The sequence below is a fragment of the Oryzias melastigma genome, linkage group LG12 (assembly GCF_002922805.2).
Source record: "Oryzias melastigma strain HK-1 linkage group LG12, ASM292280v2, whole genome shotgun sequence".
NCBI classification, from domain to species: Eukaryota; Metazoa; Chordata; class Actinopteri; order Beloniformes; family Adrianichthyidae; genus Oryzias; species Oryzias melastigma.
The window spans coordinates 13,477,499-13,495,194 of NC_050523.1; the positions used below are offsets into that span (position 1 = coordinate 13,477,499).

Consider the following 17,696-nt stretch of genomic DNA (forward strand, 5'->3'; position numbering starts at 1 on the left):
TATATGTGTGTGTTGAAGATAATCATATTAAGGTGGTGATTCCACTATAGCATTACATATTATTCCAGAAGAAGAAAGTATGAGCAAAAACAGTTTTTTAGACCACAAATGGTTATTTAAAAAATGTTTCCTTGAAAGAGTTTAGAAAATTCCTGGCTGTGAGTAAATAAAGAAGTTCATTTAGTCAGTAATGTATGTTTAGATCAACCAAATGTTAGCATTAGCCGTTAGCATTTTACGTCAGCATCAAGCTAGCAGACTTTAGCTTTATGCATTAGATCGATCTCTACTTTTATGGATCGATTATTTATCTATTTAGCATAGATCGATTTTTTTTCCCAAACAAACCCTAGATTACTTGTTAGCATTTTTTTATGTTATAATTAGCTTGGTAATTGTTTATAAATTTCACTAATATACTAGATCCCTCTTATTTTTAACAAAGCTACATAAGCATCAATGTGTGACGCATACATTATTTCAGTTCAATTTTATTTATATAGCCCAATATTACAACACGATTGTCTCAACGGGCTTCAGTTATTCATTTCTGTTCTTCATTATTTTTTTATCTATTCTGTTACTATAATTTATCTTTCAAGATAAAAGCCTGTTCTTTTTCCCGTATGTTGTCAAATGCATATCTCCTAAAAGTGCATCTTATACTCCAGTGTGACTTATATACAGTATATGCATATTTCTTCTTTATTATGCTTACTTTTTTTAATCTGCGAATTGTACTCTAGATCAATTCATAGTTAAAAAAATACAGTAGTTCTCTGCAGCTCTTTGGCCAATTAGAACATCCCATAATGAAGGAGAAACTTTGTCAATCCAGTTTCATCTTGAGTTTTTTTCCACAAAGCTCTCCTCACAACCTTCACTGCCAGATTTTGTTGTGGGAAAATAAACTGCATCCACTGCTGTGTGGTAGAACTACCCATAAAAACACACTTCCTGGCTATTTCAATAATAAATAGATAAATAATAAAAAGACAAATGTATTTAGCTAAAAAAAATATAGAATATGTTACATCTTACATTTAGAAGGAAACGTACCATACACTAGTGCTTTTGGAATTTCCCCTTTACTTCCTGTATTGAAAATATTTATTCACAAAAAAATTATAAGGAGGACAAAACCATTTTACCAACACCTAAAATAAAAAAATAAGAAAAAAAAACAAATGTGTGTAGTATATCCAAAAGGCACATAGGTTGTGAATGCTCACTCCATTCTCCTCTATACAGAGATATACAGAGGATGCATTAAATCAATACAGTAGATTGTTTTTTTTTTTTTGTGCTATAGGGTTACTCATGTTCCCTGAGGCTAATATCTGTAAAAAAAAAATATTGATAATCAATTTTCAATTCTGCCTGATAGAAAAGGCATTTACTGTGTGTCAAGTTTCTCGGCGGGGAAACGTGATAGTCACACGGCGGTTTAAGACTGACATCATTTCAGGCCACCGGGTTAATGGAGTCACACAGAAGCCGCTGTCATTTTGGGATTGTCCGATCTGAGGTGCAGATGTCTGTTCATAATGTAATATCTGTTAATGACGGCTGAAGTGCAATTATTTTGATGGAAAATCCGGTTTTCTCGTTGGACCGCCAAAACAAAAGCACAGCGAGACGAACCGTAGAGATGGCGGTTATAGGAGGGAGGGTGTTTACCACATGTCAATCAAACTTTGCTTTCTCTTGTCTCTTCGCAGACCGGCCGCATAGACAAAGCGTACCCGACAGTGTGCGGCCACACGGCGCCCGTGCTGGACATCGACTGGTGTCCTCATAATGATCTAGTCATTGCTAGTGGCTCAGAGGACTGCACGGTCATGGTAAGGACACGGTCAATCTGCACCAGATCCAGACAGATTTAGAGTTTTTTTTCTTGTTCATAAAATGTTTTAATATCCTGTCATTTTTTTATTTAATCCTTTGGTTTATCTGCTGATTCAGTGATGCAGGAAAACATGGAAAGTTCACACTGACTGAATGGAGTTCAGGGACAGTTTGATTCCATCGTCAACATTAGTACTGATAAAAATGAATGATATTGGAGACTTTCAGTCCATAACATGTTGTTCACAGATCTTTATTGATTGTGATTCTGTTAGCCATACCCTTAAAAATTTTTAAATTTATTGTTTTAGTTTGAAAAGTGCTGTAATTTTGCACTAAAACTGCATTTATTTTACAGTCTGAAGTATCTGATCGAATAGTGAATAGTGAAATTAGCCATGACAGTGGTCCCTCTTTTTTCACGGGAGTTACGTTCTAAAAATAACCCACAATAGGTGAATCCACGAAGTAGAATCTTTAGATGATTAAACATTTCCAACTTTCAAAGAAAAATTCCTCCAGTATTATAGACTGCAAGCAGATGTGATTGTGATCAAAGAAGCTCAACGCGTTCTGTACAGGAGATGCAGAGGAGGATGATTGACAAGGTCAACAGCCAATCAGGACACAGAACACAGTGAGCTATAAAAAATGCTTAGTACATAAAAAAAACAAAAACAGCAAGATCATAAAAGATGAAATGTGATATAACGAGGGAACACTGTGTACTTGATGGGTTTGACTTTTTCTTAGCAGATCATTTCTTTTACCATAAAAGTGCACGTTTAAATTAATTAGGAATAAAAATGAGCGTTTTAAGGATGATTTAAATCTTGAAAACTGCTTACTTTAATTTTGCTTATTAAAAAAACATCTATATTTAGTTAAACTTAGAAATTTAAAGTGTATTATTTTTTCCCTCCTCATCAGGTGTGGCAGATACCTGAGAATGGATTGGAGAACCCCCTCTCTGAGCCTGTGGTTGTGTTAGAAGGACACTCTAAACGGGTCGGCATCGTGTCGTGGCATCCTACTGCTCGCAACGTTCTTCTCAGCGCAGGTATCTCCCCAAATGAGGAAAGAAAATCTGATAAAACCTGTTTTTATAGATGTTGGTCAAACATTGTTGATCTTCTAGAAGATAAAGGAGCTCTTTTAGCTGATACTTTTTGTGTTTACAACAAAGAAAGGCGTCAGATGTGTCAGTATTGATGTCAATTAAAAAAGTTGACTCCCAGCTAGACGATATATTTTTTTCCATGGATTGATCTACATCAGCAAATAAAAATAAATAAATAAAACAAATATTTTTGGATGTCTTATTTTTAGGTCTTATTGCCCCTTATTGCTAATTCATGACCTTGTAAGTAGAGCACTGCTCACAGCTGAGCTCCAGATTGGACTAAATTCCAAATGCCTTCTGCTGGTTCTTTCTGATGTGAAGCGCTAGGAATATCTGAACACAAAGCGCTATCATGTGTCTGTCGTAGGGTGTGACAACCAGATCATCATCTGGAATGTGGGCTCGGGCCAGGCCATGATCAGCTTGGAGGACATGCACCCTGATGTCATCTTTAGTGTCAGCTGGAGCCGCAATGGCAGTCTGCTGTGTACCGCCTGCAAGGACAAGAAGGTCCGCGTCATCGACCCTCGTAAAAGGAAGATTGTGGCCGTGAGTGACAGCTGCTTTGGACCGGACGGGGTCGGGGGGGGCTCTTCCCACACAGGAAGATGCTGATGATGACAGAACGGCTCAGCTTGACCCGAGTGTTTCTGTTTTTAGGAGAAGGACAAAGCCCACGAGGGAGCTCGGCCGATGAGGGCAATCTTTTTAGCCGACGGAAACATTTTCACCACCGGCTTCAGTCGCATGAGCGAGCGGCAGCTTGCCCTGTGGAAATCTGTATGTCACTGTCATCACCTTCATGCAGTCTGTAACACACAGACACATCTCATATAGTCTGGTTTAATTCCCCACCTTAATATTCTCACCTGGTTTATGACTAAAAAGGCTTCAGATGGTAGAATTAGAACAGAAAAAAACTGCAGCTTATTTAATGTAGATGAGACAAAAACAATAATAATAAAAAATCTATCTTGAATATTCTGGTTAGTTTTCTCTTACTCATCTTTTTTGAGCTTCTTGCACCTTTTTTCCATTCACTTAATTCAGAATTTCCCCTCTGTGGGACCATATTAAGGATGATCAACCAACCAAGTTGTTGTTTTTGATAAAATATGTAGAAATGCAGACAGAATTAAGTACCAAGAAGCTTAAAATAACTTAAAGAGCTAGGGAGCACACATGCAGATCCCTATATGTTAATGTTTTACCTTTGAGAAATGTATGAATATATACTGGAAATAATTAAATAATAAATAATTAAACATTTGATATTATGTTTAACATTTTTGAACTGACAGCACATTTTTTTTATTTTAATATTTGATCAAGTTTTTTTTCTGTTTGTTGAGGTTGTAACTCATTGTCTCCACTTGGGGGCGCCAAACACAAAAGTTCACATTTACCATAGAAATTCCTTCTCCTGCTTCTCTCATTTTTGTTTATTTGGAGTCAAAATTGTGCATCAAATTAGTGTTTTTTGCGTTTGTAGGACAACATGGATGAGCCGATTTGTGTTCAAGAGATGGACAGCAGTAATGGAGTCTTGCTGCCCTTCTACGACCCTGACACCAACATAGTCTACCTGTGTGGAAAGGTGAGGTGTCATTCTTTTCACAACATCATTTTGTCTTTAAAAATGAAAGTTTTTAAGTGTGCGTTTTGTTTTTGGATGTATCTTCAGGGGGACAGCAGCATTCGGTACTTTGAGATCACCGACGAGGCGCCGTTTGTTCACTACCTCAATACCTTTTCCACAAAGGAGCCCCAGAGAGGCATGGGGTACATGCCTAAGAGAGGTCTGGATGTCAACAAATGTGAAATTGCAAGGTATTTAAAGGAGACCCGCCTTTTAGAAAGTTTTTTTTAAGGTATTTAATTATTGTATTCGTGTCTAATTGGCTCCAGATTAAACACAGACTAAGAGAAAATCCTTAAAAGGTCAGAAGTACTACATTTAGTATTACATTTGACATGATCCTATGTGGCACAGGGTGTCTTTTATTTTGAAAGTAAGTCATGTAAATCTCTATCAACAGATATAAACTATTTCATATTTAGAAAAAAATCATAGTTTCTCATTATCTTTATGTTTTGTTTATTCCCAAAAAATAATTGTTCATTTATATTTATGATATTAGTAATATTAACATAAAGACTTTATGGGTGAGAAACTGATCTTTAAATGTTGAAGGTTACAGACCCCTGAGCTAGATCAATATTAACCTTTTAAAGCCCACCGCAACAAAGAGTCTAAGTTTTTTATTGATATTTAATTATCAATCCTGATGCAACGTGTCAAAAAATATTGCTCAGGAAAAAAAGCACCTTATTTAGCCATTGTCTCAAATTTGATCCACTCATTTTTAACTTGGTGGAACTGTATTATAAATAATTAATTGTTGACAAAATTAGCATTTTTTCCAGTTATTTAAGAAACGAATAACAAGATGTTAGCTGATCTCAACCTAAAGTTGAGAAAATTAGCTAAACGTTTGCCAACCAAATGTAGTTTTGAGAAGTCATGGGGGCAGCCATTTTGAAATGAGCTATAAAAGTCCTTCTACTGCCCCTAGTGGAATGATAATGCACTGCAGTGCAGAAAACAGACTGAGTCAAAAACAATCGGGTTTAAGGGAAGTTTTTATAATGTTAAGTAGTAGAGATTCTGCCCTGAGAGTAAGAGGCTGTCGGGTCAAATGCATAGTCGGTTTTAAAATGAAACCCAATGCCTCCCCACCTAACAGTCAGCATGAAGGAGTAGCATTCCTGAGCACAGCTGTGTCTGCGGGTCACCACTCCTTCATGGGAAAGGTCAAATGCAGAGAACTAATTTCACACACCCGGGTGTTTGATAATCTGGATCTTGAGCATTGTTTTTTTAATAATTTGTCAGAAAATATATAGATCCTCCCACCTCCGATCAGTCCTCTGCCTCTTGGCCCCTCTAGGCATTCTGGGTTGTGTAGTCAGATCTGCAGAGCCAAGCAGTTTAAGCATAAAAAATGAGTTTTTATGAAATAAATATTTAATTTATTAAAAAAAAAGAAAACTGATGTTTTGATATCTATTTAGTTTAAAAATGTTCATATTTTGTTTAAAAAATGTAATATTTTGAAAAATTACAGTTACAACAATTTCTTATTATGTTGTAGGTTTTACAAATTACATGAGAGAAAGTGTGAACCCATCATCATGACAGTTCCACGGAAGGTAAGAGCGTTCGTCTGACAACCTGGACACCATCAAGGCTTTCCTTTCTCATTTTCTTCCTGTGGTCACAACCTCTCTGCGTCCCTCTCCACGCAGTCGGATCTGTTCCAGGACGACCTGTATCCGGACACCGCCAGCCCCGATCCGGCGCTGGAGGCGGACGAGTGGTTCGCCGGCAAGAACGGAGGCCCCATCCTGATCTCACTCAGAGACGGCTACGTGTCCACGAAGAGCCGGGACCTCAAAGTGGTCAAGCCCAATGTCCTGGAGAGCAAGCCGGTCACCAAAGCGGAGAGCGTCCCGACTGTACAGAAGCACGCTCCTCCCCAGTCCTCAGTGGTGAGCGCCTCTCATGTTATTTTGGTGTTTAAATGAGTTTCCCTTTGACAAAGCAGTACAGCAGTCCTTAAAAGTTCCCCGTAATATAACATTTCTCAAGTTAAATTGTTTTTGGTTGAAAGAATTGAAGAAAATGATGGATCAGCACATACCAAAGTATTTGAGCAATGTCAAAGGGAAAATGACACAAAACTGAGTTTTCCAGGATGTTCCAAAACACATTTTTCCGAATGAACAACACTTTTTAAAACCCCAAAGAACTCATAAACATTCATCAGTCTGGTGACATTTTTGGCTTAAATGATTCCCTTTGTGAGTTTTTTGTTATATTTTTCTATTGAAATAAAATTGGGTCAGATTTAGAAATAAGCTGAAACGTGCATTTTTTCTTTTATCTCAATGGATTTAGCGTATATCTTTGTTTTTGTTAGTTAAAACAAGAACAAAATTTTCAGAAATGCATTGAGAAAGTTTAAAAAATATATATATATTTATTTTCTAACACTTCCTGTTTGTCTCTGTATAAAAAAAGGGTTTTCTATGTGGGAAAAGTTTAGAGTGTGACCTGAGTTTCTCTGTATATCAAAAAGTATATATTTTATTTAATTAAAAATGATCATTTTAATCCGTATTAATGGATTTTGCCATCAGGTTATAATGACCAGGATGTTCTGATTTATAAATTTAAAACTATCTATGCTTGAGTACAGTTTTTGCTATTGCTTTGTTTGGCCACCAGGGGTCTCCATTTTTCATTTCTTTATTTATTCTAAAGCCTATTCAGCATTTCTTCTGTGCCAATATGCTATTAAGACTTTATCCAGTCCTCAAATGTTTTATTTACATTATATTAATGTTTTATAATAGCAGTTTGTCTCTTTCATGCTTTTTTATACCTCCGTTATACCTTTTTGCTTCTCTTCTTTTATGGTGCTGTCTGATATTTGGATTACACCTCCTGTTACCCCGATAAAAAAACAATATTATTTTTAAAAATATATTATAAAATCCTTAATTTAACACATGCATTCATATAGAGATATAATGGACTGTAATGTAATGTAACTGCTACATTTCTGGTAGGATAAATCATCATTTCTGTGTATTCATGAATCATTTTCTTTACTAGAAAATGGAAGATAAGCTGGAAGAGGTACTGAGGGAGTTCAAGTCACTCAGAGACCGTGTCATCCTCCAAGACCGTCGCATCGCCAGACTGGAGGAGCAGGTCGCCAAGGTGGCGCTGTGAGGTCCTGAGCGGATGGTGTCAGAGACGGCCAAATCCTCAATATTCCACATAACTGAGCTTGGTGTTTGTCCCAGTAATGAGGCCAAGCCCACATTCCAAGATGAACTCTACATTTGCTCATTTTTCTCACACACACAGACACACACACACTCAGAAAAAGAACAATTCCTGCAGCTCATTGGAAGGCGTTTTTGTTGAAGTCTTAACAGTTTTTATTTTGAAATTGTTGTAAGGCATTCTTGTGTGAACTTTGTACTTACTGCTCAAAGATCTGCCTGTAGCATCAGTATTTCCATTGTTCTTTTGTGTTGCCAAATATGAATTGTGTGCTTTCATGCACGACTTTTACATTGTTTTTGTTTGTTTGCTCCTGTTGTACATTCCAGTCACAGCCTGGTAGGACAGCGTAGTAAAAGCTGGATTGTTTTGGAGTTTTTTTATGATAGCAGTTGAAGTGTTTTCCTCCCAACGTTGTGTTCATTGACATCCAACAGCTTTCTGAATGTGGAAGAAATCCTCCTAAAGATCCGTTCAGCTGGGCTTCAGATCCAACATGGGGGGAGAAGGGGTCACCGCCATGGGGTCAAACTGCAGTTGCCCTCTCTGGTGTCTGTTGGCGTTGGGAAAGGACAACCCATGCAGCTCGTGTTTCACTGAACCCCCCAACTACAGTTCTGTGCACACAATAAAGGTTTTACACATGAAACTGTTTGATCTTCATTTGTGTCGACTACAACTTCGAGGAGAATACAGGCTGCACAGTGATGTAGCGGTTTGCACCCCCACCTCAGTGAAATGACTGGTTAAATTCCCGTCTGGGACCTTTCTGCCTCCAGTGTTCTCCACGCACTCTGGCTTCCACCCACAGTCGAAAAACATGCTGCATAGTTCATTGATGATCCTGATTCGTCCATCAAGTCTGAATGTGGTGGTGTAGGCATGCAACAGTTGCTAGGATAGGCTCCAGCAACCTTATGAATTCTAAAGAGATTCATCGGGTTTGGGAAAAGGCATGGATTGATGGGTCTCTATTGCTAATTTAGATATATTTTTCACTTATTTGGTTTATTTTATTCCCCCCCAAAAAAATTAAAAAGTTTTTTGTAACAATAATAAGAACATAAAAAGGATAACTGATTGTTTCTGCCACTATGGGTGCAATGTGATGTTATTTTTTTCCATGTATTATTCCTCATTCCTTGAAATAAACCATTTCATTCATTCATTTTTCTAAATACAACAATTTAAAGAAATAATTTTATAAAAGACAAAATTACCTACATTTTGTTTGTTTACATTTATTGAACATAACATTTCCCTTTTATAAAAAAATATAAAAAAACAACCCAAATTTGGTTTTAACACCTAGAACGTCTTCATTTATGTAATCAATTCAAAAAATGTCACTTTTTTTGTCTCATATTTTTGTTTGAATGGTTGCATTCTGTTGCTTCCCCAAAGCTTTTTTTTGTCATTTCACATTTTAATGTCTTTTTTTTTCCAATATCATTTTCATGCATGGGATGTTCTACATAGTAACCAAAATCCCACCGAACTTTCCACAATAATGAATCCGTAAAGTCAGTGTGCATCCCTCCATTCCCGGTTCAGACTTTATAATCTTATTGTTTAGTTCTTTGTTTTTTTCTTTTATTGTTACCAGTCTAACACATTGTCTACATTAAATCATTCCGTTTGAATTTTGCATAGTTTCACTTTTGATTCTGGTGAAAAGTTTGACTGAATAAGTAGATTGCTTCATACCTCAAGAAAATTAAAACTTGTTTCTGTTTGTGCACAATACATCTCAAAACTATGTCACTGGGGGAAAATGTCCAAAAAAAAAGTTTTATCTATCTATCACTCTTTTACATTTAAATTTTCAGTAGTTTCAGCAGGACTAAAATGGCTAAAATGAAGCTTTCAAGTGAAGTTACAGCTTTGAATTTGAAAATATTTTCCATACAAAACACGTGAAATAATAAAAGTGAATTTATATCTGAAAGATTTTCTGTAAGACTCAATGTAGGTTCATTTTTTAAATCTTATTTTTTCCCAATATAGGAGAAAATTTGCAACTAATTGAAGATTTTGGACTTCCGAAAAGGTCAAAGAGACAGGTGAGCGCCTCACAGGTAAAAAGGTCCGGTGATGAGGCGACTGTGAGCAGGTGTGCTGATGGAGGAACAGGAGCAGGTGAGTGTCAAACTACAGTCAACCACCATAAGAGAATAAGTTAGTGTAAAAACAAATAGTTAAACTGTTACAAAATGACCAACTTAAAGAAAAGAGGAACAAAACTAATCAAAGTGATAGTATTACTTTGGATACCAACTGTTTATCTTCCAAAACACTCATGTTTTATTTTTTATTTTTTCATTTCTGCTTGGCAAAAACAACAAAAAAACTAGGTGTCTGTGTTTAAAGAAGCACATCTCACTTACCAACACAGGAAATGACGGTTTTGTTTCCACATAGCCACAAAATGTGACTTCAAGCTCCATGCATGCCTCTTTTTTTGGATTGCATCACCCTTTGAAAAGCTCAGAAAATCTCATTATCAGTGTGTTCTTGACTTGTTACCAAGACGATTTTCTTCCTTAATTTTCCACTTTTAAAAAACATGTCATGGACATTGTGATTCATCAACTCCTGTCTGACTGCTGTGTGCACCGGCAAAGCTCCAAATCATAGAAAAGTGTTCATCAGAGCCGTTTACAGAACTGTCAACTTCCTGCTCCCTTCAATAAAGCCGTAATCGGGACATGTAGAGAAGGCTTCAAGCAGAGGGCTCCTCTCTGTTCTCCATCCACCAGGTGAGATGTTTACTCCCTCCATGAGCACTTGTGTTCTTAAAAAAGTTCTGTCAGAAAGTTTCATAGTGACGTTTGAACTAAAACTCTAATCTGAAAGGGGGTGTTCAGTTATCTAGACTATCTGTGACTTTTTTGTGGTAGCTACTTCCTCTTTCTTGTGTCAGGCAGAGTAACAGTCAGCATGTCTGTGCTGCAAAGATAATATATTCCTAAATTAAAAAAAAAAGTTTTTTCTCATTTGCAAGCAGAAAGGTAAGAGTTTTTTGGGGATTTTCTTAGATTTTTATTGGTTTAATGGCTGTTTTTGTTTCTTTTCTGGTCTTGTTTATTTAATTATCTCATATTTAAGTGTATTTTTTTTAATGTAGAGGGAAAAATATTATAATTTGGATAACTCTAAATGTATTTATGTGGTTTGCTGGTAACTTTTCTTGATGTTGTTCTAAAAATGAAGTAAGGGGTGTGGTGGTGGTGGCGGCACACGATTCTTTCAACATGTTTCTATGTCAGTTTTTTTTTTAACCCTATTTAATATCTTCTTCGTCTGAATCTTTTCTGTGAATTTCAGATCTTTCTTCACCAAATATGCCCCTCAGCATGAAGATAAGCACGGCTTTGCTGTTTGGATTGTGTGTTTTGGTGACTGTGGACTCCATGACAACCTCTAAGTCACTAACAAGAGCTGCTGACGCCGCCGCCGCTACTGAGCTGAGCAACGCCACAGAACAGCTGACCACGACGCCCGTCACACAGCAGCTACGCACAACCTGGACACCAGATCCTAAGTTAGCAGAAGTTAGTACTCCTTCATCCAGAGGAGTTGGTACAGACCAAGTCACCAGCAGAAAAAGCGGATTATATCTTTCGACCACCTTAAGAACTTCAGGTGCTACTAGCAACGCTCAGCGGCTTTTCACGGAGTCAGTCAGCCGTCCAGAGACCACGAGAGCACAACTTTCAAACAAAACTACTGATGCAACACATAAACCATCACCCACCAGTTTAGTTGCAGATCTTTCATCTCTGCAGCCCACATCCATCTCTCACACTGATGCAACATCAGTGGTACGCTCCACCAGCGAAGGGTCAACTGAGGGCACCTCCTTCTCCACTCAGAACCTCACTAGTTCCACACCTCCTGGAGCAGCGACGACGGCCTCAGCCTCTAGTGCCTCACCTGTTCCCCTCTTCTTTATGACAAAAGCATCCACCAAAACTAGCCTTTCACCCACAAGAATCTACAAAAATTCTCTTCTGCTTTCTACCACGACTGGATCCGCCTCTTCCAGCAGCCTGTCAACAAGATGGATCCCTCAAACGTCAACAAAATCCTTTACAACAAGCAGCATCACCACAACACCTCCCAGTAACAAATGCCAAACGACTACAAGCAGCTCGGTCAAAACCTGCTCCACTCGAGGACTTGTAAATAAATGCCTGATCGCCGTCGGCGCCCTGGCAGTGCTGGCCACCATCTTCATGGTCTCCACCATCGTCCTGTGTGCCAAGCTGTCAGCAAGGAAGCAGAAGCCGAGAAGGCGTAAAGAGTCCACGGAGATGATGTGCATCTCATCTCTGCTTCCCGAGAGGCATCACAACTACGCCAGGCAACGCAATCCAGTCACCAACGGAGTGCTGGTGTTCCCCGCGGGCGCAGACAGCGACGAGGATGGAGGAGACAACCTCACGCTCAGCAGCTTTCTTCCAGAAAGTGTTTAACCCGTGTGCCATCTTATGGGGTCCAGATGACCCACGGACGTGTTATCCATCTCATGACAAATGTGGATGAAGGTGGACAGGATTTTATGTCTGCAACGGACACCAGTGACAATCAAAAACCATAGGATAACCCCACTCCCAACGTCAACATACCTACGACAGCTCAAGGGTGTTTGTTTGTTTGTTGATATTTTGTTGTTAACGTGTTCAAGAACTTTGTCGTTGGGCAAAATGTATGAACACTTGCCCAAATGCAGGAGGATGTCCGTCAGGATGCAAAGAAGGTTCCTTTGTTTTTTTTTTTTTTCCTCAAACATCCGGAGCCCTGATGCTTTTTCACTTTGCAGCAAGAGACAGGAAGACTGGCTCCGTCAGGGGGCCTTCTGTCCCTCACAGATGTTTTCTGGAGGATTTCTGATCCCAAATGCAACATTTGGATCAACTTTGCTCTGGTTTCAGCACCTGGATTATATCTTGGTTATACTAAAACTTAAGTTATGTACTTTCTCTGAAAGGGAAAAAGCCAGTTTATGTTTTAAATAGAAGACGGGGGATGGTTTATTTTTATGTGTGTAAAAGGTGAAAAGTTATAATTAAATTCTGCATTTAGTCACTTACCTTTTTCAGTAAAAAAGTTTCACAAGTGTCTTTCTTCTTGCTTTTTCTGCTTCGCATATTTGGTTTGGCAAACGCCGGATGCCCTTCCTGACATCTGGATTTATCTGGATTTCTTTTTTTTTTTTTTACTCTTTATGAGGTGTCATAATTCCAGCCGATTCTGGAGGAGAAAAGTGGCTTTTCTCCTTCAGAATTGTGCAAACAATTAAAAAAATTACAGAAAATCAAAGATAGGTGTTAAAGGGCTAAAAAACCAGCGTTCGGATGTGTTTTCTCTCTGCTCTGGAGGTGATCATCAACAGATCAGGGACTAATGTAAACCCGTTGACCATATAAAGCCAGAATCGTGTGATGGCATCGAGAAGGAAAAACAAACGCGCTTGGTCACAATCTCTGCCTTAAACGTGGTCACCCTGTGGGAGTTTTTCCTGGATAAATGGCTCCACACAACTCTCATTTTTGCATTAACACACCAGACAGGAAGTTCTTTCAAAAACACCTTTAAAAGAAAAAAAAAAGTCGACTCTTCACCGAGTGTGGTAAAGCAAGTTTTAAAGAAATGTTTGATGATCAGAGTGGGTAAAAGAGGAGGCCCCCTGCCCCCACAGCACATTATAAACTCCCACCTAACAAGAACAATCTGTGTGCAGGCTGGGGAGCCCAGACACACCGAAGGAAACCGAAGGGGGAGGAGAACAGTGGAGGGCCAGAAGGAGGGATCTGCTCTCACTCCTAATGGCATCTTTTCTTGCACTGTTCAGACGAACCCCAGTGAAACCTGAAACTGCAGAAGGTTCACCAGGCTGTCGCTTGCAGGGCTTGGCTTCCCCTTCAAATCAAAGGGGATTTCAGCACAGACGCTGCATGGTGAGTAGAATCTCTGCTTTCGTGGTTGACAAAGAGGTCATCACCACTTCGATGGATGCTCTGAACGCATCGCGATGCGTTCAGAGCATCCATCGAAGTGGTGATGACTCAAACTGAGAAACAATCAGCTAAGATTTGTTTTTGAGTGTATTAAGGAAGGGAAAATTTGTGTGATTCATTTAGAGGAAAAAAAAGAAATCCCACCCTCCATTTCCAGTTTCTAGAGTCTCAGCTTGCACACAGATGCAGAGGAGAAAAGTGTCACATGTGCTGCCAGTAAACACAGAAGCAAAGTTGAGAGGAACCCAAGTTAGTATAAAAAGTAGTCACTGTAAATGCCAAAGTACTGCTGTGTTTTTACTGTACACAAGAATGTGAATAAAGTAAACAAAAGATAAAGTTTACTCTTTTATTTAAATGGAAAATAATCTTAAATTATTCTTTAATACAACAGACTGAGAAAAAAGCTGAAAAACTACAATAATAACCATCTTTCCTCACACTTATGTATTAGATCAAAGGCCCACCCTGATGAAAATCTTTTTTTTCTCATATTGGAGTAAATATATTGAGTTTAAAATTGCATTTCTTATTCTAATTGTTGTGAATCAGGAGCAAATAAAAATTGCTGTTGGAAAAATACACTAGGCGGACTTAGTTGTTTGGGGGCGAACGATACCATGGGGACGACTTAGCAGTTGTACACATTTTTTAAATTTATTTATTTAATCCTATTCGAGGGTCAAACATCAGAAAACTTCCTCACTGCTCCATTTTTTGACTCCATCAATGTCAAGAATCCAAATGTTTTGATGAGCTTTTAAAAGCTAAAATCACATTTAGATGTTATATATGGAAAAAACATTACTTTTTTTTAATGCACCAATTTCTTAATGACTCTCTTCCTAGTAGAAAGAAATGATTCAAAGTCTTGCTTGCACTGAATGCATAAAAGAAAATGTATCGTAGACACTTTTATTAGGTTTTTAGCTCAGGGCCCTAGGCGATTGCCTATCTTTGCCTAGTGGTCCTTAGTCCGCTCCTGCTGGGTGGACAAGCTCCCTGCTCCACTCCATTCCGATGACAAGATCCAAGCTAATGAGGCTGCAAGCTAGTGAGAAGGCGTGTAAACACAGATGGATTAGAGGCAAATTTCAAATGAACTCCTGTTGAAAGTATGTACAAGAAACAACAGAGGTTTTTCATTTTATTTTGGCTAAAAATGACACAATCATGATTAAAAGACCACTGGGAGCAAAAAAACAAACAAAAAAAAAAACAGGTAAGTCCTAAAAAGCAATAAAAATAATTTTACTTTGCTTCACGTCGGATGGTGCAGGATTCCACGACATGTATTAGTTTCTGATAATGCTCACTTTGTCTGGCATTATCCCTTCAACACACTGTAAAAATTATGTATTAGATCAAACCTAAAAGTAAAAATAAAAAAGCATTTAAAGACCCATCCTGATGAAAATTGTGTTTTTTAACCTTCTCTTGTGATATGTTCTTACGTTGGACATATATTAAGCTTCAAATTGCATTTCTTTATTCAAATTGTTGTGAAACAAGAGCAGATGAAAAAATTCAGTTGGAAAAAGAACACATTTGTTTCATAAAAAATACACTAAGTGGACTTCAAGCGCCCTGCTCCACTCCATTCCGATGCATCCACTTGTAGACAACTGGATCCATCGTCCAAGCTGGTATCTAGCTCAAAACTGTAACGACCAATCACCATTTTTGTTGCATCTGAAATGTTAGGTTGGGAGTTGTGAGGGGCTGCAAGCTAGCAAGAGGGTGTGTAAACAGATGGATGATGGGAAGAGGGGACGGGGTTGCTGCATGACAACTGTCCCACCCACAATTTCCTTTCCGAAAGTATGTCATGGAAAACAAAAACAGTTTTTTTTATTATTATTTTGGCTAAAAATTGATTAAAAGGTGATCTGAGTAGAAAATTTAAGTTTAATACCTTGGTAAAATAAAACCTTTGTAAAGATAAATTAATTCAAACTAACCTAACTGACTTGTAGGACACATGAATAAATTGTATATTTGCTGAGATATCAAACTATAAAAAGTGATCAATTGTGAACCCTTTGTGGATATTGTAGTTAAAACACTTTCAGAAGAAGCTACTACAAAGTAAAAAAAAATGGGAATTGACTTTTCGTTTAGAGCTGCACCACTCGCTCTTACTTCCTAAACAGCTACAGGGTTTTTCACTAAAGAAGAAGTAAAGAGTCATAGTGGAAAAAATGTGACGGGCTCTCGGCCGATTGAAACAGACGGCGTGTAAAGTTTACGTCTCGGCATTCTTTACATCTTTAAACAAACCTGGTGGAGCTGGAGGGTCTGATGGATGAGTTTGAGGGGGGAAGGGGAGATGATCTGCAGTTAAGCTGGAGTAAACAGACGTTTATCTGAAGCAGCTGTTGATGTCAAACACTAGAAATCTGTGCTAAATGATTGTCATTTCACATGCGGTTGTTTCTCACAGCATGTATGGTTATATGATGCAGTTTATAGGTGTTTGAATCCTGTTACTAAAGGTTGTATTTTAGTTTGAGAAGATCCTTCAACAACAGCTGCTGCTTCTCTGACGGTGTTTTCTTACTACATTCCTCTCTCAGACAGAGATAAACTCCGTCTGCAGGGTTTGTAACCATTTACTAAAAACTAAAACCTGGATGTGAATCGATTTGAGGGAAAAATAAGCTTTTCCCATACTGACATTTGTTGTTGTTTACAGATACTGAGAGGAAACGATGCTCCCGTTGGCCAGTCTGTGTGTGGTTCTGTGCGTCAGCTGCAGCTTGGCCACGCCCACTACTTTTTACAGTCGTCTGGAGGGAAGCACAGATGAGGAGGAACTCAACTTGAATTCCTTCATGTCCACCACAGTCCCTTCCACTGAACGCCGAACGCCGCCGACAGAAGCTGCCGGAGTAGATCAGGATTTCCTCAGAGACATGGTGGACTTCCTGGAGAGAAACGTGCTGCTCATCCTGGTGATAACAGCGCTGGTCCTTCTGGTCTTCCTCATGATCTGTGGGGCGCTTCTGATAACCCACAGGCGTAAAGTCAATTCCTACTACCCCGCCTCCTTCCCTTCAAAAATGTATGTGGACGAGAGGGACAAAACCGGAGGAGCTAGATCCTTTAACGAAGTGCAAGGAAAAGCTGCGTCTGAACATGAAAGTACGCCGGTGGACTCCCACAAGCAGCTCCAGGCCGACATCATGAGAGCGGCCAAGAGTCTGCGAGCTTCCAGTAAATCTACAGAGAAAGGTGAGCCCTGCCAACAGGAAGCAGACCCCGCTTCTGAAGACGTCTCCAAATCAAACAGCAGCATCCTGGACCAGGAGCTTCCAAGTGTCCCTGAGGAGAAGGAGCCGGGTGAGCTCAGTGACAGTGGAGCAGCAGAAGGTCCACAGCTGGAGCTGCATCCCGGAGACCAGGATTCACAGGAGCCCGCAGCTGACGGGAACCTCCGGCCAGCTTCTCTGCACATTCACAATGACTCCGCCACACTCCAGCTTCTCGCAGGAGAGAAAACGGCTTTCTGAGAAGCAGAAGACATTGATGGAGGAGTTTCTGTAACTTTTTGTTCACTGCAGCAGAAGGCCAGACCCACCGAATAAAATTTGAGCAACTTTAAAAGTTTAAATGCAACCAAAAAAAAAACTATTTTGTACTTATTTTATATGCCATATTTATTCAAAAACAAGAGTTACTTTTGTATGCAAACAAGTGTGAGAAAACACTAATCTGTTCCAGATAACTGAAGAAATATTTAACTTTGGATACAATAAAACAATCAGCACTCCTGAGAACATGTTTACATTCTGGTCAGAGCACAAATTTAGTCTGTGAAATGAGAAAGGGATGTGAAATCACA

General features: G+C 38.8%; 3 protein-coding genes across 5 annotated transcripts in view; all 3 read left to right on the forward strand.

Moving 5' to 3' along the window:
* The window catches only part of coro1cb (coronin, actin binding protein, 1Cb), a 12,442-nt gene extending 3,964 nt beyond the window's left edge, over window positions 1-8,478 (forward strand). The window contains exons 3-11 of the mRNA XM_024299059.1: window positions 1,722-1,844; window positions 2,779-2,908; window positions 3,339-3,520; window positions 3,632-3,751; window positions 4,464-4,568; window positions 4,656-4,801; window positions 6,127-6,184; window positions 6,281-6,523; window positions 7,653-8,478. Of these exons, the coding sequence (XP_024154827.1) occupies window positions 1,722-1,844; window positions 2,779-2,908; window positions 3,339-3,520; window positions 3,632-3,751; window positions 4,464-4,568; window positions 4,656-4,801; window positions 6,127-6,184; window positions 6,281-6,523; window positions 7,653-7,772 (1,227 nt within the window). The 3' untranslated portion in view covers window positions 7,773-8,478. The remainder of the gene's footprint in view (window positions 1-1,721; window positions 1,845-2,778; window positions 2,909-3,338; window positions 3,521-3,631; window positions 3,752-4,463; window positions 4,569-4,655; window positions 4,802-6,126; window positions 6,185-6,280; window positions 6,524-7,652) is intronic.
* A 1,411-nt stretch (window positions 8,479-9,889) lies between these two features.
* tmem119b (transmembrane protein 119b) lies at window positions 9,890-17,639 on the forward strand. Of its 3 annotated transcripts, none has more exons than XM_024299061.2 (3): window positions 9,890-9,968; window positions 13,576-13,792; window positions 16,548-17,639. In XM_024299061.2, exon 3 carries the CDS (start codon window positions 16,564-16,566, stop codon window positions 17,362-17,364), a length of 801 nt encoding a protein of 266 aa, XP_024154829.1. In that variant the 5' UTR covers window positions 9,890-9,968; window positions 13,576-13,792; window positions 16,548-16,563; the 3' UTR covers window positions 17,365-17,639. The 3 variants fall into 3 exon arrangements, with proteins under 3 accessions (XP_024154829.1, XP_024154832.1, XP_024154831.1); XM_024299063.2 differs by having other exon boundaries at window positions 9,909-9,968; window positions 13,687-13,792; XM_024299064.2 differs by lacking the exon at window positions 13,576-13,792 and having other exon boundaries at window positions 9,893-9,968.
* Window positions 10,162-13,042, forward strand: selplg (selectin P ligand). Its single transcript, XM_024299060.2, has 2 exons — window positions 10,162-10,588; window positions 11,157-13,042. Exon 2 carries the CDS (start codon window positions 11,174-11,176, stop codon window positions 12,305-12,307), a length of 1,134 nt encoding a protein of 377 aa, XP_024154828.1. The 5' UTR covers window positions 10,162-10,588; window positions 11,157-11,173; the 3' UTR covers window positions 12,308-13,042.
* Window positions 17,640-17,696: the final 57 nt, after the last annotated feature.